Source organism: Protomyctophum parallelum, assembly GCF_964188405.1.
Source record: "Protomyctophum parallelum genome assembly, chromosome: 13".
Classification (NCBI taxonomy): Eukaryota; Metazoa; Chordata; class Actinopteri; order Myctophiformes; family Myctophidae; genus Protomyctophum; species Protomyctophum parallelum.
The window spans coordinates 50,429,906-50,455,322 of NC_139708.1; the positions used below are offsets into that span (position 1 = coordinate 50,429,906).

The 25,417-nt window shown below is 45.4% G+C and overlaps 1 protein-coding gene across 1 annotated transcript in view; it reads left to right on the forward strand.

Moving 5' to 3' along the window:
- znf598 (zinc finger protein 598) overlaps nt 1-19,833 on the forward strand; it is a 37,515-nt gene extending 17,682 nt beyond the window's left edge. Inside the window, exons 8-12 of the mRNA XM_083779788.1 lie at nt 3,846-4,326; nt 6,466-7,556; nt 8,978-9,146; nt 10,669-10,813; nt 18,305-19,833. Coding sequence (XP_083635914.1) covers nt 3,846-4,326; nt 6,466-7,556; nt 8,978-9,146; nt 10,669-10,813; nt 18,305-18,688 — 2,270 coding nt within the window. The 3' untranslated portion in view covers nt 18,689-19,833. The remainder of the gene's footprint in view (nt 1-3,845; nt 4,327-6,465; nt 7,557-8,977; nt 9,147-10,668; nt 10,814-18,304) is intronic.
- The last annotated feature ends 5,584 nt before the right edge of the window (nt 19,834-25,417 follow it).

Consider the following 25,417-nt stretch of genomic DNA (forward strand, 5'->3'; position numbering starts at 1 on the left):
GACATGCGGTAAAGGCCGTGTCGGGTCCGGGAGTCGAACCCGCGGCACACCGCGACTGGATCACCAGTCCGGTGCCCAGACCGTTACGCCTGGGCCCGCCGTGCCATTTCTTATAAACTATCTAATTCATACATGGGTCGTCGTGGGTACACGTGGAGTTGTTGTTATTGTTGTTCATGCGCCACGGTGCGCGGCGTGGAGAGGGCATCAGAGCGCTGCGCAACAGCCTTATGGTATTGTCTATACTCTCTGCACTAGCTCTTTCTGTCCAGTCCTATACGTGTATAGGCTGGCGATTGTGGCGACTTATATTCGTTTAATAAAGAGAGAGCTGTAAAGGGGATATTGTCTATGGTCAGTTCATGGTGTGTATCATTCTCGTTTTTAACCGGGCCGTGATAATGCGGCGCAATGACGGTAGGCAAGCATTAAAAAATGGGTTTTAATTGTCTGGTAACGGAAAATAACGGAAAATAATCTAACTTGTTACTTTTCTCAGAAGGTAATCTGTAACGGTAAGGGATTATTTTTATGGGCAGTAATCCAGTAACCTAACGACGTTACTTTAGAAAGTAACGATGCCCAACACTGGTGTCCGGCGGAAACCTCGTATGAATCTGATCTCAGGTCAGAATGGGTTAAAAGTGGGTTTCAGGTAACCTGACTCTGCCAGATGGGGGCGGTATTGGGTAACCATGTTCCCCAACACAGCATCCTTCTGGGATCTCTCAGGGAGTTGAGATGACGCCGAAACGCTCCGTGGTTCGAACCAATCAGCGTGAGCTAAGGGCGGGATATGTGCGAAACCGGATGTGAAGCTATATAGTCGTCAATATGATTGGTTGTGTTTGCACGCCCACACGGTGATAGACAGACGGTCCCATCCAATCATCTACCAAGTATCTTGGAAAAAAAGGAACAGCCCCGTCATCGAATTTGCTTCCGAGATCCCAGATCCCAATAAGCTGTGAAACAAACTTGTGTAGCAAGCGTCTTGGATTGAGTTTGAGCGCTTTTACCACGAAAATAACAAGTAAAGGGTTCCAGATAATTTATAAGCTTGTTTCCCAAACGGCACAGCCGTAGGGGTCTCTCTTAGCTTATTTAACATACAATTAAGGCGTTTCATTCAGTTATTTACATGGTTGATTTTGCATGGTACATGATTCCTTGTGTGTGTGTGTGTGTGTGTGTGAGACTCATGTGTGTGTGTGTGTGTATGTGTGTCAATTCCCTCTACTCCGGCCTTAGCAAGAAAACCACATCCCGCCTACAGTTAATTCTAAATTCTGCTGCCCGTCTGCTTACCAAATACATATAAACGAGACCATATTACACCCGTACTTGCGACTCTGCACTGGCTGCCGGTGAGCGCCAGATGCGACTTTAAAATGTTACTTTTCACCTATAAAGCCCTGAACGGACTGGCCCCTACCTACATCTAGGGCTGCAACGATTCATCGATTAATCGTAATCAAATCGATTATTCAATTAGTTGTCAACTAATTTAGTACTCGATTAATCGAATCGGCAACTAATCACTAGAGTTTTTTGCAATTTATCATAGGTGATTTCCATGCACTTAACCATAGGTTTCCAGTGTTAATCCATTCTGACCGGGCACCCATTTTGGTGTCAGCATCATGTTATGCTTTAGCTATTTAAAAATAGCAGATCTACAAGCTCATATCGCGCCACCAAGTGGCGCGATACGAGCTTGTAGGTCTGCTATTTTTGAAAAATCGAAGAGCGACTGACATTTTTAGAATCTGATCTCAGGTCAGAATGGGTTCATCAGAACAGTGTGTGTCCGGCGGAAACCTCGTATGAATCTGATCTCAGGTCAGAATGGGTTAAGTGTAACTAAACTAAAGAGGAGTGATCCATCTCTCTTCCCTTACAATCTGATGATAGTTGCACAGTAGCGACTGCAAAGCAAAATATGACACATAACAATTATAGTATCAAGAACAAAACATATGGCTTGAATCTTTATTTTTAAATTACCTATTTGAGTTCAGAAGAGTACTGTTCCTGCTAGACTGACACATGTGTAGCTATTCTTTAATCAAATGTATGCAGTCAGACTAAGCCTAAAGACACCATGAGTTTATTTAATTAATTTTAATTTTGTTTGTCTTATTTGAATAGCAGCCTAATCAGCAGCTAATCAAATGAAATGTTGAATGAATTATATTTTTTAGTTAGTTAGAACCCGTCTAAAATAACCTAAACTAGAAAAAGTGCCCTTCTGGGCACAGGTCTCCACCAGGTTATCCACAGATCCGTGCAGTTAGAGGTAAAAACACTTTTGGGCCAGTTATAGCGCCACCTTGAGGCTGAGTTGAAATTGTTCATGTGGCATTTCGTCCTCGGCCTAGTGGGAATGTGCGTGCACAATTTCACGGAAATCACGCGATGTGTTCATGATTTGCAGCATTTTGTTTGAAACTGAGCACTCCTGTGAACTTTGGAAGCCAATCTTAACCAATCAGGATGGAGTCTGAGAAATCTGAAAGACCCGTTTCGTTGAATGGCTCTAGAGAGACTGTGTACTAATTTGCGTGATGTTTGGACAAAATCTGTAGGTGTACTGTGAAAAAACTTGTTTTGCACAAAGCGGCCTCCTGGTGGCGCTATAACAGGCCGTTCTGGAAAGTTTGGGGCAGAGGTTCATGGTTGGCATCCAGGGAGTGTGTGTGCAAAATTTGGCATTGACCGGGTTAACGGTGGCTGAGATTAGCTGGTCACGGACGGACGGACACACGGACACACGGACACACGGACGGACGGACGGAGTGCAAAACATACTCTCCCCATGCCTTCGGCTGGTGGAGACAAATATATTTTTAAGGTGATAAATAAAAAAATAAGTGTCATAATCCGATTAATCGATTAATCGTTTAAATAATTGGCAGATTAATCGATTATGAAAATAATCGTTAGTTGCAGCCCTACCTACATCCTAGAAATGCTGTCCCCACCTAAATCAAAACGCACCCTCAGATCTTCAGATAAGGCCCTCCTAGAGATCCCTATAGGACGCACCTAGTCACCAGAGGTGGTCGGGCCTTTGCCCGCCCGGGCACCCAGACTATGGAATGCTCTACCGGTGCATGTAAGACTAAAACCATCTGTGCCTGTATTTAAGTCACTTTTGAAAACTCACCTTTTACACAGAATGTTTTTTACCCTTTATATAGAGCGCCGAAGTCTGACGTCACTTTCAGTAGAGGGCGTCAGTCCCCAGGTTCATGTATTTTTTTAGTTGCATTGAAATCGCCATAGGAGGTTTTTAGATTGCTTCATATAAGAACTGTGTTTGAAAAATAAACATGTCATCCCGGCCGCTTCACTCATATGGATATGAAGAATCAACTGACTGAGAGAAAACGCTTATGTTACTGCTACTGAATTAGTTAGATTTTCGCTAGAAGCATGACTGTATCATATATGAGTGACTGACTGTTGCAAACGATACAGAGACACCTCCCTGACAATAACGCCGAGACAGCTTGTTTATTTTTGGACCACAACGCTTATAGTAGACGATATTAAGATCACCCCATGTTATTCTCCATAGAGAAATTACTTCCGCGAACCACGGGAATCGAAGGGATGAGCGAGTTACGTCAGGACTTCGGTGCTCTATTGGAGATTGTTCATTTTTAACTGCTGCTATGTTGTCTTCTTTTCTTTATGTTTCTAGTTTTTAAACTGCCCCTTGATTATGATTTGCTATTATGTTGTTTGTGTTTTTTTAACCTTGTACTGTACAGCACTTTGGAACCTTGCTCTGAAAGGTGCTATATAAATAAAGTTCATTATCATTATCATGTCGACAGTGAGGACGATGAGGTGTAACAATCCACTGGACGAAGACAGTGACTTCCCGGCGTTGGGAGGGAAAGCAGCGGCCCCGCCCCCGACCAGGACCGTGAGGACCATGAAGGACAGCGACCCGCGGGACCAGGAAGACGACTTCCCAGCCCTGGGAGGAAGGAAAGCTGCCCCGCCCCCCTCCATGCCCAGGACGACCATGAAGACCATGATGATGGACGGCAATCCGCGGGACCAAGAAGACGACTTCCCGGCCCTGGGAGGAAGGAAAGCGCTCCAGCCCCCCCCCATGCCCAGGACCGCCGTGAGGACCATGAAGGATCCGATGGAGAAGGAGGATGATTTCCCGGCTCTGGGAGGAAGAAAAGCGGTCCAGCCCATGGTCCAGCCCAGGGCGGTGAGGACCATGAAGGACGGCAATCCCATGGACCAGGAGGACGACTTTCCAGCTTTGGGAGGAAAGTCCGCCCCACCCATGATGCCTAGGTACAGCTTTAGCATCCAGTCGCATACACACACAAACATGGCTTCTCTGCCACAATCTGTAGCTATGGGTTGCAAGTTACTAGTTATGCAGTTTGTAAAACGAAGTAAAGGTGTGCTAAAGTGAGCTTAGAAACAAGGGTCTACTTCTGTAGAGACACTCATACATAATGTACATTATGTACATTATGTACAGATCTACCCTGTTCTACATCAGTGGGCCCTTTCGGTCGGTGTTTTTGTCCAAAACCAAAAATGTATACAAAGTTTACCAAAATGTATCGAACGTAAATGTTTTCTCTCTGTAAGACAGTGGTTTGTGAATAATGTGTTTTGTCCCCTTCAGTCTGAAGCCGGGTCCAAAATAATAATAATAATATTAATAATAATAACGAGAACTGCACTCTGTCGAGTGCATACTTGCTTGTTGCACACTAGTAGGCCATGAATGGCCAACTAGTGCACAAGCAGAGCGCGCAAGTACTTCCGACCGCTATAAACTGTCAAATCTCAGTATCTCTGTGAAGGAACGTTTGAAATTTCTAATTATTAGGTGCAACTATTTGCTACCTACCTACTTTATGCATGTAAAAAACTAGTATTATTAAGTATGGTTCAAGTTTCTATCTATAAAAGAAATACAGTTTTATCGATTTAGAAATATTCTGGATCCCTTTTTAGTTTCTCAAAGAAAAATAAATCATTGATATGTGATAAAAAAGGTATATAAACTGAATTAAAATATGTTATCACGTATAAAGTATAATTATTTTATTATTTATTGTAAATTGTCAATTGTTTTAAATGTATTTCATCTTGGACTATAGTGATATTAATACTAAATCATGATCAGAGTAATAGGTGTCTAACTTCAATTTCTGTAATAATACTTTCACATTTGTTAAAATATACATGATCTAAAATACTTCCGTAATCTGTAGTTGGATTTGTGATTAATTGTTTAAAGCCTAATCTTGACATGAAGGTCTTTATACTTGTACCTTTCTCACTATATTGATCTTCATTGAAATCTCCTATTATCATAATTGCAGAAGTCGGAGATGATAGATACTTTACCATGTTTTCGAGAAAAGTGTTTAATTTCGAAAGGTCTGTTTTAGGTGATCTGTACATAGGAATGATATAAAGATCTTTATCTTTTACATGTATGCATACGTGTTCTACTCTTTTTAATACCTGATTTCATTTTGAATTCTTTAACCATCATGTTATGCTTTAGCTATTTAAAAATAGCAGATCTACAAGCTCATATCGCGCCACCGAGTGGCACGATACGAGCTTGTAGGTCTGCTATTTTTGAAAAATCGAAGAATGACTGACATTTTTAGAATCTGATCTCGGGTCAGAATGGGTTCATCAGACCAGCGTGTGTCCAGTGGAAAACCTTGTATGAATCTGATCTCAGGTCAGAATGGGTTAATGGAAATATCTTCTTTTATAACAAACACTACCGTTGTTATACACTCCAGAAACATAATGTTGTAATGAATACGTAAGTGACGACTTTGGATTGTGACGTATATGTCAATCAGTGCCTCGCAACACTAAAACATATCGTCGTCATGTCACCATCGAAAACCAATTACACTCTGGCATTGGGTACATCTTTTTTACGTCATCATTGAGAGCTAGTTATACATATACTATGTATATGTACATGTCATTTGTAAGTTGATTAGCGGGATACTGAGGTTACTTTGCGCCATTTCCGTCCCAGCCAACCCGCCACTTTTGATGCGTATGCACCGTCCCAGCAAACTGTGCCTGATACGGCAGTGGTGCCAGATTACATACATGTATACACAGGAGCATTACCTTTAATCCTCCCGACACTAAAACATATCGTCATTACGTCGCCATCGAAAACCAATTACACTCTGGCATTGGGTCCTTTAATCCACATATTTCTTACGTCATCATTGAGAGCTAGTTATACATATACACACCATGTAATCTGGTCCCAGCAAATCAGGCACAATTTGCTGGGATGGTGCATACGCATCAAAAGTGTGCGGGTTGGCTGGGACGGTGCATACGAGTCCCGGGCGAAACTATTACTTGCGCGCTCTGCTTAGTGCTTGCACAAGTAATAATAATAATAATGTGTTTTGTCCCCTTCAGTCTGAAGCCCGGTCCACCCACCATGAAGGCCCCCCAGGGACCCCTCAAGGAGGACGACTTCCCCAGCCTGTCGGCGGTCTCCGTCCTCTCCAGCCCCATGACCCCGGCGTACTCCTCCCAGCCCCGGAACGCCTCGTCCTTCCAGGAGGAGGACTTCCCCGCCCTCGTCTCCAAGATCCGGACGCTGAAGCCGTCTGTGAGCAACCGCTCGGCCTGGTCCGCGCACGCCGCCGCCGCCTCGTCCAAGCCCGCCACTACCCCCCCCTCCTCCTCCTCCTCCGGCCGTAGCATCAATCAAGTGCCCCCTTCTTCTGCCCCCTCGGCGCCCCCCGCTGTGTCCTCGGTACCCCAGCCCCTCTCCTCGGCCACGTCCTCCATGGCGTCGCGGAGGAAAAAGAAGCCGGCACCGGCGGCCCATTCCCCTCCGCCCTCGGACAACGAGAGCGGCGGGCTGACGCAGCAGGAGTTCCGGGCGGTGCCCACCATGTTGGACATCTCCTCTCTGCTCACCACTAAAGGAGGAGGTCAACCCTCCTCCGCGAAGACCGCCAACCCCTCCTCCACGAAGACCTCCAACCCCAACCTCGGTCAACCCTCCTCCACGAAGACCTCCAACCCCAACCTCGGTCAACCCTCCTCCACTAAGACCTCCAACCTCTCCTCGACTAAGACCTCCAGCCCCTCCAGCCCGAACCTCGCAGCGGCCAAAGCCAGCAAAAAGAAGAGTCAACAGCAGCAGAAGACGACGGCAGCGACGGCCACCGCTGCGCCGAGGGCGCAGAAGGAGAACGTTCCGGAAAAGGCCAGCAAAGCCCCCCCGCCCTCCTCCATGAAGGACAGCGATCCACGAGACCAAGAAGAAGACGACGACTTCCCAGCTCTGGGAGGAAGAAAAGCTGCCCAGGTGTCGGGAGGCGGCGGCGTGAGTGAAATAACCAACGGCTTCTCAGAGAAAGCGTCGGTACCGCCGGGCTACGGCACCAAGAAGACCGCTAAGGTGCCGGCCCGGAGTCCCCATCCAAGCCCACCTCCAGAAGACGAAGAGGAGGAGGAGGATTTCCCTGCCCTCATCTCTAAAAAACCTCCACCAGGTACGAACGAACACACGCAGGTGGACCAAAAATAAATAAAGAAAAGGTTAACATTTTCAGATTACATCACTACCTTTTCCCACCGTCACCGAACCCTGATTTCATTCAACGAATACATTTGAATCATTCACCATTCGTTTTTTTTTTTAATCATTCACCGGGAGAGCGTGATGTGTGCAGAGTCGTTAGTGCATTGACTAAAAAGGTCACCCTGCCCAAAAGGCAAACGCCCAGCCAAGCCCAATGAACATTTACTCGTTGCCTCGGTTCAATATTTAAGCCCTAGTTATTATTTAAGCAATAAGCCACGAGAGGTCTCAGGTTACCGGGTATTTTACACTGGCTGGGGGGCGTAGGCAGACCCGACGCGCAGCGGAGTGTCTTCTACCTCCCAGCCAGTGTAAAATACCCGGTAACCTGAGACCTCTCGTGGCTTATTGCTTTCCTAAAACGGTTACAAACATATAGCAATATTAACCTAATAAAACGATTGAATTCACAAAAGTAGCTACGCTTTGCGAGCCACATCACTTCCTTATTTTGCTCGGCAAGTAGCCCCAGTGATTGAGTGAGTGAGTGGGTTATCGGTGGAATTTACACCGGTCACGTGACGGTAACCAGCCAATCAGAATCAAGTATTGGGACTACCCGTTTTAGAAAACGGTATTAGACATTTGTTAGCAATATTCTAAGGGGACAGAATTGGCTCCACAACGTTACGGTACGCTGCCACTATAATCAATGGAACCCGGCTGCCGAGTTCCACAGCCCTCCGCCTCGCCTTCAGAGGAAAAAAACAGTAAACGCCACTGTGTGACAAGATTATGGGCGCTAGATTTGCCCGTAAACCTCAAGTTTAGCAGGCAAATACAGTAATGTGTGTACAAGTGTTCTGTCCCCCAGTGTAGCCCCCCCCCTCCCCACCGGCCATCCCCGGTGGAATAGAAATATTCTGATAGTTACTGATAATCCAATAACATCAGACTTGTTGTGCATACACATGTGTAATAATGTAATGTAATAATGTAATAATGTAATGTAAACATGTAATAATGGTAGGCATGTAACGATACACTCAACTCACGATACGATACGTATCACCATATAAGGTTCACGATACGATCTTTCCTTGATGTATTAATGAGCGTCAATAACGACCATCACCTGGGCACAGACACATACACAGCTCCCCTCTCCAGGCCCCTACTGTCTCATTTCTCTCCAAAGTCATGTGAATATGATGGAATATGATTACAGCTGACATTTCTTATCACACACTAGCCCCCCCCCCCTAAAAAATAAACAAATCGATACATATCGTCGGGATATAATATCGATATATCGCGATATACTATATATCATTACATGCCTAGATAATGGTAATTTAATAATGTAATAATGTGTGCGTCCGTGTCCCTCAGGCTTGGGCTTCAAGAGCTCTTTTCCTCTAAAGGCCTCGTCTCCTGCCGTGGGCTCCACCACCATGCCCCCGCCGCCCCCCGGCCTGGGGAGCGCGCCCAGTAGTAAGCCCCCTCCCGGCTTCACCGGCATCCCCCTCAACAGCAACGTGATTGAGCCTGAGGTGATCAGGTGAGCGGAGCAGCACACACACACGCCATTTTGGAAGGAACTTGGGTCCCTTAGTTTCACGTCATACCAAAGCCGACACGGGTGCAAGGAAAGAAAGAACGGTACTATGTTTACCCAGGGTAACTGGACTAAGGAAAGGAAAGGTACTATGTTTACCCAGGGTAACTGGACTAAGGAAAGGAAAGGTACCATGTTTACCCAGGGTAACTGGACTAAGGAAAGGAACGGTACCATGTTTACCCAGGGTAACTGGACTAAGGAAAGGAAAGGTACTATGTTTACCCAGGGTAACTGGACTAAGGAAAGGAACGGTACTATGTTTACCCAGGGTAACTGGACTAAGGAAAGGAAAGGTACTATGTTTACCCAGGGTAACTGGACTAAGGAAAGGAAAGGTACTATGTTTACCCAGGGTAACTGGACTAAGGAAAGGAAAGGTACTATGTTTACCCAGGGTAACTGGACTAAGGAAAGGAAAGGTACTATGTTTACCCAGGGTAACTGGACTAAGGAAAGGAAAGGTACTATGTTTACCCAGGGTAACTGGACTAAGCTCAAGAACTTGTTTACAGCCAGGCCCTGCTCATAGGACATTTCATGGTATAGGGTTCAATGCCTTATTCAAGGGCACTTCAGCGGTGGTAATTTTAACGTGCCGGTCCGGGGATACGAACTAGCGACCTTCCGATATCAAGACCGCTCCGCTAACCGTTCGGCCACCGCTGCCCCTATAGGACACGCTGTGATTGGTCAGTCGCTGTGATTGACAGCCTAAACCTAACCTTAACCTCAGTAAAACTATACCTAACCTCAGTCAATTTAACTTGCCTGGGGGGGCGTGGTTATAAGCACAATCCGTGTAGGAATTTGTATGTCCCTAATATGTGGTATGATGTATGATGGCCTCAACTCGTATCACCGTTTTATGAGATAAGCTATCACATAAAACGGTGATAGCCTATAGGCCTATTTTTGTAAGAAAAACAGTTAAAAAAAGAATATACAACTAAATATAAAACAAGTGATGAATAAATATAACATCGCAAACCATGAATACGATTTCAGTTTGAGTAGCCTATACCGTTCAGTATGAAAGATTTTAAACGGCGTTCAATGACCATCATCAAAAGATATTTTTAAAATCTGATTTTATTTGTTGCCTGTCTGATTTGTGATGGAAGACTATGCAGCTCTTGCATTGCTCTATAATATTGCTGTGTGTTGCATTGCATTCGTTTTTGAGATGGGGAAACGTAAAAATACCTTGTGCTGAATGTCTGGTATTGTTCATCCGAGTCTGCAATTACAGGACAGCCGGAACTTTAGATGCAATAATACCTCTGACAAAAGACAGCAGGGAAATATGAAGTCTGTCCTCCATCATCGGCGGCCATCCCGAAGTGGCATGCATTCTGTTGGCGTTTGTTCTTTTTGTACAGCACAGAGCAATACGTGCAGTGTATGTACAGTAACGTGTGTGTGTGTGTGTGTGTGTGTGTGTGTGTGTGTGTGTGTTCCCCAGTACCCCCCAGGTGGTCCATGTCTACCTGGTGCCAGAGAACTTCCAGCAGAGGAACATGGAGCTGATCCAGTCCATCAAAGACTACCTCCACAATGACGAGTCCCAGTTCAACCAGTTCAAAAACTTCTCCGGACAATTCCGACAGGTAAGGGGGCGGGGCTTCCTGTAGTCGTCGCCGCTTGCACGTATTTACAGGGACGTGTGTAAAGATGTCGCGGTGTTAGAATTTCCCCACCGTGCTTTTTAACCCATTCTGACCTGAGATCAGATTCATACGAGGTTTCCGCCGGACACACACTGGTCTGATGAACCCATTCTGACCTGAGATCAGATTCTAAAAATGTCAGTCGCTCTTCGATTTTTCAAAAATAGCAGACCTACAAGCTCGTATCGCGCCACTCGGTGGCGCGATATGAGCTTGTAGATCTGCTATTTTTCAATAGCTAAAGCACAACATGATGCCGACACCAAAATGGGTGCCCGGTCAGAATGGGTCAACACCAGGTAAAAACCGGTAACACCGAATCCAACCACTAGGTGTCCTAATAGGCCTGTCTGGCATTGATCCAGAAAGTTTTAGAAACAGAAGCTTGCAGTTGCACTTATCTATTTTCCAAAGTAACTTACGCCAAGGTTTTAGGCAGTATAGGCAGGGCACGGTAAAAAAAAATACAACTAGAAGATAAACAATCTAGCAGAACTCTTTTCATCATTTTATTTTCCTCACCCAACCAACAATGCACGCGTTTCAGCTCACATAGACTTCATCAGTGGTGGTCAAGACGCTAACAGACAATAATTACAGGATTAATTGAGAGCGCAGCGCCGCTGCTACAGGTTATTGTGAGTAAATAAAGCACTAAAACATTGTGGAAGTGTAAGCTCATCGTACTGTAAATCCAATGCACTAGTCTGAATGCAGCTCAGACCTGTCACCAAAGCGAAAGTGAAATCTGACACCATGCTTGTGTGTGGGCTCTGCTCTGCCTGCTGCCTGCTGAAGAGCAGATCACTTCTGTTCTCTTCAGAATAATAATAATAATAATAATACAACCTGTTTTCTGACTAAAGTATTGATAACCTGCTTATAAGCAAACGGGTGCCACACGAAAATGAACTGAAGTGGTTTCATAGGGTACACGAGAAAATAAATAGTCTCGGGATTAAAAATAATAATAAAACTGTGCTATCGGTGTGCAAGTAATGTACTCTGTGGCGTGCCCGCCCCACCGGTAACGCCGGACACCGTGACATGTCTAGGGACGTGCACACATAGACATCAAAGGCCCTTTTACCCGTCTGTAAAACGACTGCCCTCTCCAGACCACGAATACAGCATTTACTACATGGTGAAAGAAATGCAAATGCCACTCCTTTTCCATGTCATTCTGGAAGGCAGCATTCAGGAGAAGTCTCCCGTACTTGAACACAGTATTTTGCGTTGAACTAATTTGTTTAGAAACCCATGTCGTATACACCGCATCTCTATAGCTAAAGAGTGCTGGGTTGCGCCGCGAAAATAGCTGATCTACAAGCTCTCAACAGTTGTGAGCTTGTAGATTTTCGCTAGTTTTGTCCAAAAGTGCCCTCTTACAGGGTTTTCGCCCCTGCCCCGTCTAACACTCTCTGTATGTCCCTGCATATTTAGGCACATGGCCTCATGGAATGTTGGCTTTTAGCTTTTTAACATGCATATTGACTATTTTAAATGCATTCCCTGTTTTGTTTTTTTTCCCCTTGAAAGAAAATTGTACAGTGTAGTGGACAGACCTTATATCCACTATAAAGCTTAGCTTGTTGTCACCAGTTCTGCCGGTTGTATTAAGGAACCAATCAACAATATAGCTGCAAGCAGCGATAAGGCGGGACCAAGCGAGAAGGCAATAAGAACAATATGCACAATAAGCCATAGAAACATGGAAGATTGAACTTGAGAAAAAGAAGACTGTAAGTGTGACCCGGTCAGTTTAAATTGTGGGAGGGCAGGGTTCTTGAGTTTGCATGTTCTCCCTGTGTCCCCTATAGGTACCCTCACAAAAACATGCAGTAATCCTGGTCTCTAAACGGCCTCCCCCTGGCCAGCCGGGGCACCTGATGGAGGGGAAAGGAACTGGTTGGAATAACGTGTTCCTTCCACGCGCTATACGTCCAACCAGCGAAACTCCCCCCCCCTGTCAGGTGTGAAGGAGCAACTTGGACACTCAAGCATGAAGGAAGCATGAGTTCAAGTCCGTTGCTCTCCCCAGGTTGGCGGAGGGTGTGTAGAGCCCAGGATCACATTAGATGATTGACACCATTTCACCATTGGTGAAAAATGGGTTACAAAATCGTGGGATAAAATATATATATATAAATAAATAAAAGACTCGTATGCAGAGTTGGCGGTGTCCAGATTTGAACCCATGACTTTGTGTTCCAAAGGCACTACATACTGAGCTATCCAGACACAATCGGTTGTCTTATTGTTAACAGTAAAATCATTCAGTGTTTTTGATGACAAATATGTGTCCCCTGGTTTTGGGGACTACTACAGTGTGTCCGTTGTTCATGTTTTCACGTACAAACTCCTCTTCAACTGGGATTTCAGACAACGGTCCATAGATTGTGTGTAGGACGTTTCATGCAAATTGCTCAAAGATCCAGTCAGAAAATCGGGTATAAGCGTTTTCCAAACAGCTCAAAATGGTGGAAAAATATGAGGGTAGAGCTTACTGGTCAAAGTGACGGATGTTAACCATGAGTCAAGGAACACGTAGAAACAAGTGCCTTGATTTTTGTCCAAACGAGTTATGGTTTCATTTTCAAAAAGATTATATAGTGCCCCCCTTTGGCCAATTGGACCAGTGTTGGGCGTGTTACTTTAAAAAAGTAATTCGTTATAGTTACTAGTTACTTCTCCAAAAAAGTTACTGAGTTAGTAACTGAATTACTCTATTGTAAAAGTAACTAGTTACTAGGAAAAGTAACTATTTGCGTACAAAAAGTTGTAATATGTCTAAGAATTTGGATTGTTTTTGGGAGCAGGTTTCACAAGGTGCATAGAGTAGAACAGCATAGACAGGTACTTACAAGTTACAACTTACAAGACATAATAACCTTTTGCCATGAGGGAGAAATAAACTTCAACTTAAATATATGTATTGCACTTCAATATAATATTTATTGAACCTCAACAGTAAACCAGGTGTAATTGCCTACACCAGTGGCTCTCAAACTTTTTGGACCTCAAAAGTCCAACAACTTCAGACAAGACAACTGGTAGACAATACTGTCTAATTAAAGACACAAATTGGCTCAGATCTTAAGACAACTGGTCAGTGGTCAGTCAGTCACACACACACACACACACACACACACAAAAACACACACGAGAGGCCCTCCCCTGCATTCTCTCTCTCTCTCTCTCTCTCTCTCTCTCTCTCTCTCTCTCCTGCAAGCACGCATGCAGTCAGGCTGTCAACATTAGCTACAAGCTTTCACAACTGACTGCTATGTTTGTTTTATTCTAACCGTGTGAAGCCCAACACACACTGGCTCCGTCCGACGCGGCGCGTTGCCGCGCGGCGCCGCCTTGCCGTGCGGCGCCGCCTGGAAAATAGAACTGGTTATATCGGCGCGCCAGGCGACGCGGCGCGACGGAGCCGGTGTGTGTTGGGCTTCATGTTTGCACAGCAGCAGGATGAGCAGCAGCAGCCCCATTGCACACACGCACACACACACACACAGAGTCACAGACACACACACACTGTCAGCCGGCCCGTGGTAACAGAAAGCTTGGGGACGCTTAACATAATAACGGAGCACATTTCATTGTCAATAACGGTAACTGCGTTGTAACGATGACAATTGTAATTAATTAGATTACCCGTTACTGAAAAAAATAACGACGTTAGGTAGCGCCATTTGTTTAAACGCCGTTATACCCAACACTGATCACCACTGGCATTAGCTCACAGCCTTTAGCTAGCAGTACAACCAGTACATCACCACTGGCATTAGCTCACAGCCGTTAGCTAGCAGTACAACCAGACATCACCACTGGCATTAGCTCACAGTCTTTAGCTAGCAGTACAACCAGTACATCACCACTGGCATTAGCTCACAGCCGTTAGCTAGCAGTACAACCAGTACATCACCACTGGCATTAGCTCACAGCCGTTAGCTAGCAGAACAACCAGTACATCACCACTGGCATTAGCTCACAGCCGTTGGCTAGCAGTACAACCAGTACATCACCACTGGCATTAGCTCACAGCCGTTAGCTAGCAGTACAACCAGTACATCACCACTGGCATTAGCTCACAGCCGTTATGTAGCTAGCAGTACAACCAGTACATCACCACTGGCATTAGCTCACAGCCGTTAGCTAGCAGTACAACCAGTACATCACCACTGGCATTAGCTCACAGCCGTTAGCTAGCAGAACAACCAGTACATCACCACTGGCATTAGCTCACAGCCGTTGGCTAGCAGTACAACCAGTACATCACCACTGGCATTAGCTCACAGCCTTTAGCTAGCAGTACAACCAGTACATCACCACTGGCATTAGCTCACAGCCGTTAGCTAGCAGTACAACCAGTACATCACCACTGGCATTAGCTCACAGCCGTTAGCTAGCAGAACAACCAGTACATCACCACTGGCATTAGCTCACAGCCGTTGGCTAGCAGTACAACCAGTACATCACCACTGGCATTAGCTCACAGCCTTTAGCTAGCAGAACAACCAGTACATCACCACTGGCATTAGCTCACAGCCGTTAGCTAGCAGTACAACCAGTACATCACCACTGGCATTAGCTCACAGCCTTTAGCTAGCAGAACAACCAGTACATCACCACTGGCATTAGCTCACAGCCGTTAGCTAGCAGTACAACCAGTACATCACCACTGGCATTAGCTCACTGCCTTTAGCTAGCAGTACAACCAGTACATCACCACTGGCATTAGCTCACAGCCGTTAGCTAGCAGAACAACCAGTACATCACCACTGGCATTAGCTCACAGCCGTTAGCTAGCAGTACAACCAGTACATCACCACTGGCATTAGCTCACAGCCGTTAGCTAGCAGAACAACCAGTACATCACCACTGGCATTAGCTCACAGCCGTTAGCTAGCAGTACAACCAGTACATCACCACTGGCATTAGCTCACAGCCTTTAGCTAGCAGAACAACCAGTACATCACCACTGGCATTAGCTCACAGCCGTTAGCTAGCAGTACAACCAGTACATCACCACTGGCATTAGCTCACAGCCTTTAGCTAGCAGAACAACCAGTACATCACCACTGGCATTAGCTCACAGCCGTTGGCTAGCAGAACAACCAGACATCACCACTGGCATTAGCTCACAGCCGTTAGCTAGCAGTACAACCAGTACATCACCACTGGCATTAGCTCACAGCCTTTAGCTAGCAGAACAACCAGTACATCACCACTGGCATTAGCTCACAGCCGTTAGCTAGCAGTACAACCAGTACATCACCACTGGCATTAGCTCACAGCCTTTAGCTAGCAGTACAACCAGTACATCACCACTGGCATTAGCTCACAGCCGTTAGCTAGCAGTACAACCAGTACATCACCACTGGCATTAGCTCACTGCCTTTAGCTAGCAGTACAACCAGTACATCACCACTGGCATTAGCTCACAGCCGTTAGCTAGCAGAACAACCAGTACATCACCACTGGCATTAGCTCACAGCCGTTAGCTAGCAGTACAACCAGTACATCACCACTGGCATTAGCTCACAGCCTTTAGCTAGCAGTACAACCAGTACATCACCACTGGCATTAGCTCACAGCCTTTGGCTAGCAGTACAACCAGTACATCACCACTGGCATTAGCTCACAGCCGTTAGCTAGCAGAACAACCAGTACATCACCACTGACATTAGCTCACAGCCGTTAGCTAGCAGTACAACCAGTACATCACCACTGGCATTAGCTCACAGCCTTTAGCTAGCAGTACAACCAGTACATCACCACTGGCATTAGCTCACAGCCTTTAGCTAGCAGTACAACCAGCTAGATTAGCTCACAGCCTTTAGCTAGCAGTACAACCAGTTACATTTTCTCAGCGATGCGGTACAAACTCACGAATGATTTACGATCGTCGGGTGCGTGGCGGCTCACCTTGGACAGCTCTCAACTTTTGGGAGATAAATCCTGTTATAATCAGGGCTGCACACAACTTTTTTGGTCTAGTACTCAGAGGAGCACCTGGAGGAGTTGCTTGGTGCTCCTAAAATGCGGCGACCCGTCTCGCCGGATGGATAAAAGAGGGATGAATAACTTATAGCAAAACAATATTTATTTGATGAGTGGGGAGTCAATGGAGGGTATTGCAACTCTAGATTTAGCCCTAGAATGGCTCTTGTTGTAGATTCATCCCATTATTAAAAATATATAAATTTGCTAAAATTTAGTTAACAACTTAATACTTCCTAAGGATAATATGAGCATCAAAGCAATATTTTGATTTTTTATTATTTTGTATTTAAATAACCAATCTACTAGCTCACAACGTGTTGCGACACGTTGTGAGCTTGCAGATCAGCAATTATTTTAACATGCGACACATCGTACGGCGAAGCATACATCAGGCTTCCCTAGTTCCCTTTTGTTTTTAGCGACGTACGTAGTCAGACAGTCAGACACACATGGCTCCTCTGTGCAAAAATAAACAGTGTACACTACCCGACTTTACGATAATAAGGGACAGTATGTCGAGACACGGTGTTCATGTTGGGCAGCAGCAGTGCCAGTCCGCAATGCTTTAAACTCTTCCCACTCCACTATGTCGGAACTAAAACCTTAGTACCCGTAAAAAGTCGGTGGCCGGTGCCTAGGCTGTGAGAGACGCTAATATGGTTTCTGCCTCGGATTCGGTTTCTGAGACGGCATCGCACACGAGCAACCATGCTGCTCCAACAGCCGGAAAACAAACTTAAGCACAGCGGCAAATGGGAAGAGTGCAAAGCATGCCCTTCTACACCGGGGACTACAGTAGTTTGCTATCTGAAACGGAGAAGACGAAACTATTTGTGTCAGGTTTTCCTGTCAACCGCCCTCTGTCTCCTGCCAGGCTCCCAGCAGAAAGCAGCATGGATCCTCCCCCTTTTGAGTAAGGACGCGCTGTGATTGGCCAGTAGCCACTTTGAGTGGCAGTCGGTGGAAAATGCTCTCGCCACAGAATTTACTAGTATTCTGGCCATAATAATCATTCTAGGCGGCCCCGGCTGTTGGTACGCAGAAGCGCTTCCCGGCGCTTGATTGACAGCGCATTTTGAATTTTGACGACGCATGCGCGGTGGCGCACCACTTATGTGCAGCCCTGGTTATAATGGAGGCTCAACAGAGAGCTGGATTTAAAAATCCCATCGCTGGCGGGGACGGAGGCTCTCCATATTAACCGGAGCAATGCTAAAAAGTTAAACGGACGGACGTCACTTTCATATATGGAGTATACGGTTGTCTACGAACATACGCGTAGATAGCACCAGTAGGTACCGTTAGCCTAGCTACGTTTATAAACGTAGATGGCACAGAAAAAGTTACAAAGTCTGCCTCAGTCCATTTGAACTTGAACCTCTAACTAACCGCTTCCTTCCTTCCTTCCTTCCTTCTCAGGGTGTGATCTCGGCAGCCCAGTACCATCGTAGCTGTAAGGACCTGCTGGGAGACAACTTCTACCGCATCTTCAATGAGCTGCTGGTTCTCCTGCCAGACACCAACAAACAGCAGGAACTGTTAACGGCCCACGGTGACTCCAAGGCTCTGGAGAAAGGAGGAGGAGGAGGCGGCGGCGGGGGGGGAAAGAAAAACAAGAACAAGAAGAGCGCCTGGCAGACGGCCACGCCTGCGGCCAACGCGGCCGCCGAGCTGGACTGCCAGGTGTGCCCCACCTGCAGACAGGTGCTGTCCCTGAAAGACTTCAACTCCCATAAGACCTTGCACATGGGGCAGAACGAGGAGTTCCCTTCGCTGCAGTCCATCAGTCGCATCATCAGCTAGCCCTGTGCCTGCTTCCTCCGCCCTCTCGTCACTGAACATTGGCTCTCGCAGGCGAACCCAGAGGTACCGTTATTACCGCCAGAACAAAGCCCGGCAACGGCCAGTGAGACGAGAAGGAGGAGCCTGTTGCCGAGGCGACTGCGCCAGAGAAGATTGTGGGGGGGGGCTGTAGTTCACTAAGAAGGCGACTAAAAGGATGAGCTGAGTTTTTACATTACTTTCTGTAGGTTCTGGTGAGGATAGGATTGATCTGCTAAGTGTGAAAGGTTTGACCCTTTTTGGCTACTATACAGTTGGAAATACGGGTTGCCACATTATCGACTATTTGCCCCTTATTTTAGCTCTGAATCAATTGTGGACCTTTGCCCGGCTGGCAACCCCAATCAAAAACTGGTGATTTGTTGTTTAAAAAAGAGAGAGGGGAAAAGAAAGACTACGGTAATGCTTTACTTGAAGAGTACAACACGATGGTGCTCCTTAATGCGAGAATAATTGTGTATAATTAATTATTGATTTATATTTTTTAGTTTTTCTCGTTTTTGTGCTCGCACATTTCCACAATTTTTATTTAAGAAAACAAAATCGAGGACAAAAAGAGAACTCCTGGTGGTTTTAGTTGAGCATTTTTACATACTGTTTGCTGGCAGAGGTACATACAGTAAGAGTGTTGTTGGATTCTGGACTGACTTTGGCCTCATGCCTGGTTTTCTGATTCGCTGCGTTCCATCAATCTGTCTTGTCACTTGAACAAAACAGATTGACGGAACGCAGTGAATCAGGCTGGAAACCAGGCTACGTGAAACTGGGGAAGAGTTCTCAACGGGTTCTCTCTCCAGATTTCCAATGTTTTATTCCCATAATTGGGTTTTTGATTTATGCACAACATGTCGTGTTAAGGTTATGTCATTAACACAACAATATCTTATGCACACATGTCGGGCTCAGAGTGGTGCGCACTGCGTAAGGCAGTGCTCAGAGTGGTGCGCACTGCGTAAGGCAGTGCTCAGAGTGGTGCGCACTGCGTAAGGCAGTGCTCAGAGTGGTGCGCACTGCGTAAGGCAGTGCTCAGAGTGGTGCGCACTGCGTAAGGCAGTGCGTACTGTGTAAGGCAGTGCTCAGAGTGGTGCCCACTGCGTAAGGCAGTGCTCAGAGTGGTGCGCACTGCGTAAGGCAGTGCTCAGAGTGGTGCGCACTGCGTAAGGCAGTGCATACTGCGTAAGGCAGTGCTCAGTGGTGCGCACTGCAGAAGGCAGTGCGTACTGCGTAAGGCAGTGCTCAGAGTGGTGCGTACTGTGTAAGGCAGTGCGTACTGCGTAAGGCAGTGCTCAGAGTGGTGCGCACTGCGTAAGGCAGTGCTCAGAGTGGTGCGTACTGCGTAAGGCAGTGCGTACTGCGTAAGGCAGTGCTCAGAGTGGTGCGCACTGCGTAAGGCAGTGCTCAGAGTATTCAAAGAAATGCACATAAACTAAAGTGCACAAAGACCCCGCACACGTCGCACTCTGAACAATATGAACACTTTTATTAGGCATTTATTCAGGAATCGAGATGCCTGAAGGATTTGACACAAGCCTAAAAGATTTTCCACATTTTTGTTCTACAAAATATTGTTACGCTTGTTATGTGCATCTTTTGTTTTTTTAATTATTATAAATTGGATCTGTGGTTTAAAAACAAAAGAAAGTGTTCATTTGTGGGACTTATGATATTGATACATATTGTTTCAACAAGATACTAAGCCTTAGTTTACTATATCCAAAACCCATTGCAAAAAGTACATTGGAATCTGGAATAGCTTACTAAACTAATTAATCACTTGAACACAGTTTTTTGCCCATCTGCCTCATAATGAATTGGATTCAGATTATTGCCTGATCAATGAAAATATTTAAATGGCTAATGTTTATTATTATAAACCCATGGTTGATTAAGTTGCCCAGGTTGTCATTAAAATATTTTTGTGGTTCTTTCTGAAACTGAGGAAACATTTATTTTTGACCTAAAGCAATTAAACGGTTTTCTTGCCTGATTTCCATACTGTAAGTTTCATTATGTCCTGTCTATGATATATTCGGCTGTCGGGAGGGAATCTCCTGACTGAGGTTTTTGCATAAATCAGTGCTATTGAACACCCTTTATGTCCGTGTGTTGTTTCGAAAATATTGAACCGATGGGAAGTAGTAAAAAAAACGTTTTGGCCAAAACCGCTTAACTCCATTGGACCCTCAAACTCCACCACCTCTCCCGCTCATGCAAGTAATTGACAATATATAAAGTAATTGACAATATATAAATATATATAAAGTCACAACACTAACTTTGCATAAAATAAAACTGCACACCACAGTGCGGTTAAGAAGCAATAAATGATTAATCATGCATTCAAATTAATGATCGATCAAATGTTGATGATTGACAACACCTGGAAAGCAGGGCGCCATTCTTTCTTATTTTAACACCGACACTGTTGTCCTCCAACAATGAATATGTTACACAAATATATCATTTCGTTTCAGTGTTCTCATAGCAAGCTCATACAAGCTTGTAGGTCTGCTATTTTTGAAAAATCGAAGAACGACTGACATAGAAACATAGCTTTTTCAGAAAACTGCCAGGATGTAGAAGACATTTTTAGAATCTGATCTCAGGTCAAAATGAAAACTGTCAGGATGTAGCAGACATTTTTAGAATCTGATCTCAGGTCAGAATGGGTTAATGACCTCAATTACCCCCGCACTGTGTGTTCTGAAGCCTTTTGAGCTCCAATGAAAACGGGCAAGATCCCTCAACAGTGACATCTGCTGGCATCATTGTTATTAAATGGGATCTGTGGACTCTTACCTCACAGTCCACAGGCCAATCAGAGCACGCGTTTGAGCCAGAAAATCCCAGAGTTAGGGCGCGTTCGGAAATGCGCCCTGAACACACTGGTGTGCTCTCTTGTCGTTCGTTTATTCAGTGCACTCGGTGCGTTGTCGTTCGAAAATCCAGTGCGCTGCGCACCGGGTGTGCCGAGTGCCCCACACTGAGCGACCCTACCCTGAAGCTGGGGTCGTCCACTGAGAGACCCTACCCTGAAGCTGGGGCCGTCCACTGAGAGACCCTACCCTGAAGCTGGGGTCGTCCACTGAGCGACCCTACCCTGAAGCTGGGGTCGTCCACTGAGCGACCCTACCCTGAAGCTGGGGTCGTCCACTGAGAGACCCTACCCTGAAGCTGGGGTCGTCCAATGAGCGACCCTACCCTGAAGCTGGGGTCGTCCACTGAGAGACCCTACCCTGAAGCTGGGGTTGTCCGGTGTTGGCGGTGTGAATGCGTCACAGCTGTGGTCGTTCGTAAATTAAGCACACTGAACGGGGGTGCATACTTAGTTTAGACTAGTCATTGGTTAGACATGGGTTAAGGTTAGGTTTAGGTGTGCTGCCCCGTGGGAGGTTAGGTTTAGACTATTCATTGGTTAGACATGGGTTAAGGTTAGGTTTAGGTGTGCTTCCCCGTGGGAGGTTAGTTTCAGGGTGAGGGTTTGAGATGGGTGCATACTTAGGTGCTATTTACACGAGGATGGTGTTCATAAAAAACGGCAAAATAAAGTACCGTTTAGCGCTGTCATTTAGACGAGAACGGTGTTCTCAGGAGGTGAAAACGCATCGAAGTGAAACCGCCTTCCAGAGTGGAAATCATTCAGAACACCGTTTCCTATGGTCTCCATATAAACAGGCAAAACGGTGAATCCGCAAAACTTATGACATCATGGCTCATGTTGGCTCACAGCGCATATGTTTATTACATTGATGCAGAGCCATATCATTATGATATAATGGAGTTCCTGAACAAGCCTCCCTCCTCGCCTACAAAGTGCTGCTCATCAGCGATGTTGAATGTAAAACCATGATGTAAATAAAAAGCCTTGTGATAGACGGCAGCCGCGGCAGCAGCGTTTATGTAGCCTAATGTATTATAAAATATATACCATCCCGTGGCGCGCCCAGAGCCGTGTTGCGCAGGCTTGCGTGAAGGTTTCTTCTTCTTGTACGTGGGTGACCTGTCTATTTGGCAGCCCGTTATCGCCACCTAGCGACAGTATAGCATAATAGCACATCATATCATAACGTGTGCGTTCTCGTGTAAAGGGTAAGAAAAAATGAGAACGCAACGGGACTTTGACGTGTTATATGGAGATGGTCGCCGTCTAAAAGAGGCCTTAGTTTAGACTAGTCATTGGTTAGACATGGGTTAAGGTTAGGTTTAGGTGTGCTTCCCCGTGGGAGTTTAGGGTGTGGGTTAAGGTTAGGTTTAGGTGTGCTTCCCCGTGGGAGGTTAGTTTCAAGGTGAGGGTTTGAGATAGGTTGTAGTTGTAGGGCTAATGACTGGTCTAACCAATGACTAGTCTAAACCAAAAACTGTCTAAACTAAGTAATGCACCCGTGGGGTGCATACTTAGTTTAGACTAGTCATTGGTTAAACATGGGTTAAGGTTAGGTTTAGGTGTGCTGCCCCGTGGGAGGTTAGGTTTAGGGTGAGGGTTTGAGATAGGTTGTAGTTGTAGGACTAATGACTGGTCTAACCAATGACTAGTCTAAACTAACTAAGTAGTAAATACTGTCTAAACCAAGTACTGCACCCGCTCAGGGACTGCAGATGATCATTAATCAGCATTGTCTGTCAAATAAATAACGTATCATAAAATGTCAGAATATAGCCACATGTCTATACATCAACCCTTCTGGACACTTGAAGCTGTCATGTTGTTGACTATATGCCCATTGTTGATCCATACATGTGAAGAGTACTGAGGCCCCCTTTAACCCGTCTACATCAAGACAATGTCTCCATGTCACGTACATCTCACATTAGGAACTATTCAGTTCTGTATTTTTACTTAAATTGGCGGTGACCCTCAGGAATAGGAATAGGTGTCAGTTCTCCTGTCTTTGAACTTTGTAAATCATGAACTGAGCTGTCAAACCACAGCCTGGGAACTGTACATGGTTGTGGGTACCTGCTTCCTCTTTGCTTCCGTTCTGCACAGCAACCAAGAACGTCTCTGTATCCTGTTTAGAGAGGACCTGCTTCTCAATCTGTTCGCCAACAGACCATTAAAGACCTTTTATTTGTACTTTAAACCTAGTCCGAGGCTGCATTTCTTCTTGTCAGATGGTAGTATTGTTTAGTCTTTAAACCTAGTCTGAGGCTGCATTTCTTCTTGTCAGATGGTAGTATTGTTTAGTCAGTGATTTCACTTAATCCAAGAGACTTATCCACTTTCTTCTTCTTTTTGTTGTCAAATAAGCATTTATTAAGAACAGGTTATCAATGATTATATCATTGGTACAGTATACATTGTTTTCCTTTTATGAAAAACAAAAAGAGACTTATCCACATTCAACCAGGTGTTTCTGTGTTAGGCATGTCATTATAGAAGACATTTTCCAAAAATAGCAGTTCTACAAGCTTAGCATTGTGAGCTTGTAGATCAGTTAATATCACTATTTTTGTGTGAAGACTGTAGTAGTGATAGTACTGATATATAGTACTGATAGTAGAAACACCATCTCTGCCCTACAGCGATGACGTCCTTCAATCATTGTACAGGCCCCAGAGCTTCTTACTCAAAGTCTTACCTGCAGAAGGCATCTCCTGCCCTGATGACCAGAGCAGCTGGGTTTTCTTTGCATTTGATGCATATCTTGACAACACTGCAAAAAGACAGAATGTAAGCCATCAGGGAACCAGGGACACTCACTCATGTGCGATTGTGCGTTTTATTTTCAACTTTGTCTTTGGGGTTTTTAACATGCAAATCTGTAACACAATATTGCAATTGAAAAATAAAAGGACACCAACAAGCCCACCACCACATAGTCTGGGGGTTCTAATCCACTGTGGTGCATGTTCAGGAAAGGGAAGCCAGGCGGGGAGGGTGATCCTACGGGCCGAGCTGTGTCACCCCCATCAAGCAGGGAGTGTTGGCAGGAGGATTAGGAGTAGGACGGTCACGGAGGCACTACGAACGTCCCCCCGGTGGGGGCTCATCACTGGTAGGTGAGCTAGTAGGATACAACAGCAGTGACAACACGCAAATATGTGGGGAGGAAGTGCAAACTTACCCCGGAACGTCTCGCACTTCCAGCTGACCACTGTATTCTTCATCCACATCACACATTCTGCAATCTGACTTGAGTTTAGTGGAAATCCAGTGACATAGAGATCTACATTCTGTCTTTTTGCAGTGTTGTCAAGATATGCATCAAATGCAAAGAAAACCCAGCAGCTCTGGTCATCAGGGCAGGAGATGCCTTCTGCAGGTAAGACTTTGAGTAAGAAGCTCTGGGGCCTGTACAATGATTGAAGGACGTCATCGCTGTAGGGCAGAGATGGTGTTTCTACTATCAGTACTATATATCAGTACTATCACTACTACAGTCTTCACACAAAAATAGTGATATTAACTGATCTACAAGCTCACAATGCTAAGCTTGTAGAACTGCTATTTTTGGAAAATGTCTTCTATAATGACATGCCTAACACAGAAACACCTGGTTGAATGTGGATAAGTCTCTTTTTGTTTTTACAGCCATAAGGGGTCAAAACGTTGTCATCCTTATACCTAATACAATTCCTGTGGGAGCTACAAACAGTGTGCGGACTACTTCTCCTTCTCCTGTAGCCTACATATCCTTATGGAACCATGAGGGAGAGGGGGGAAAACACCACAAGAGTGACGAGTGATCA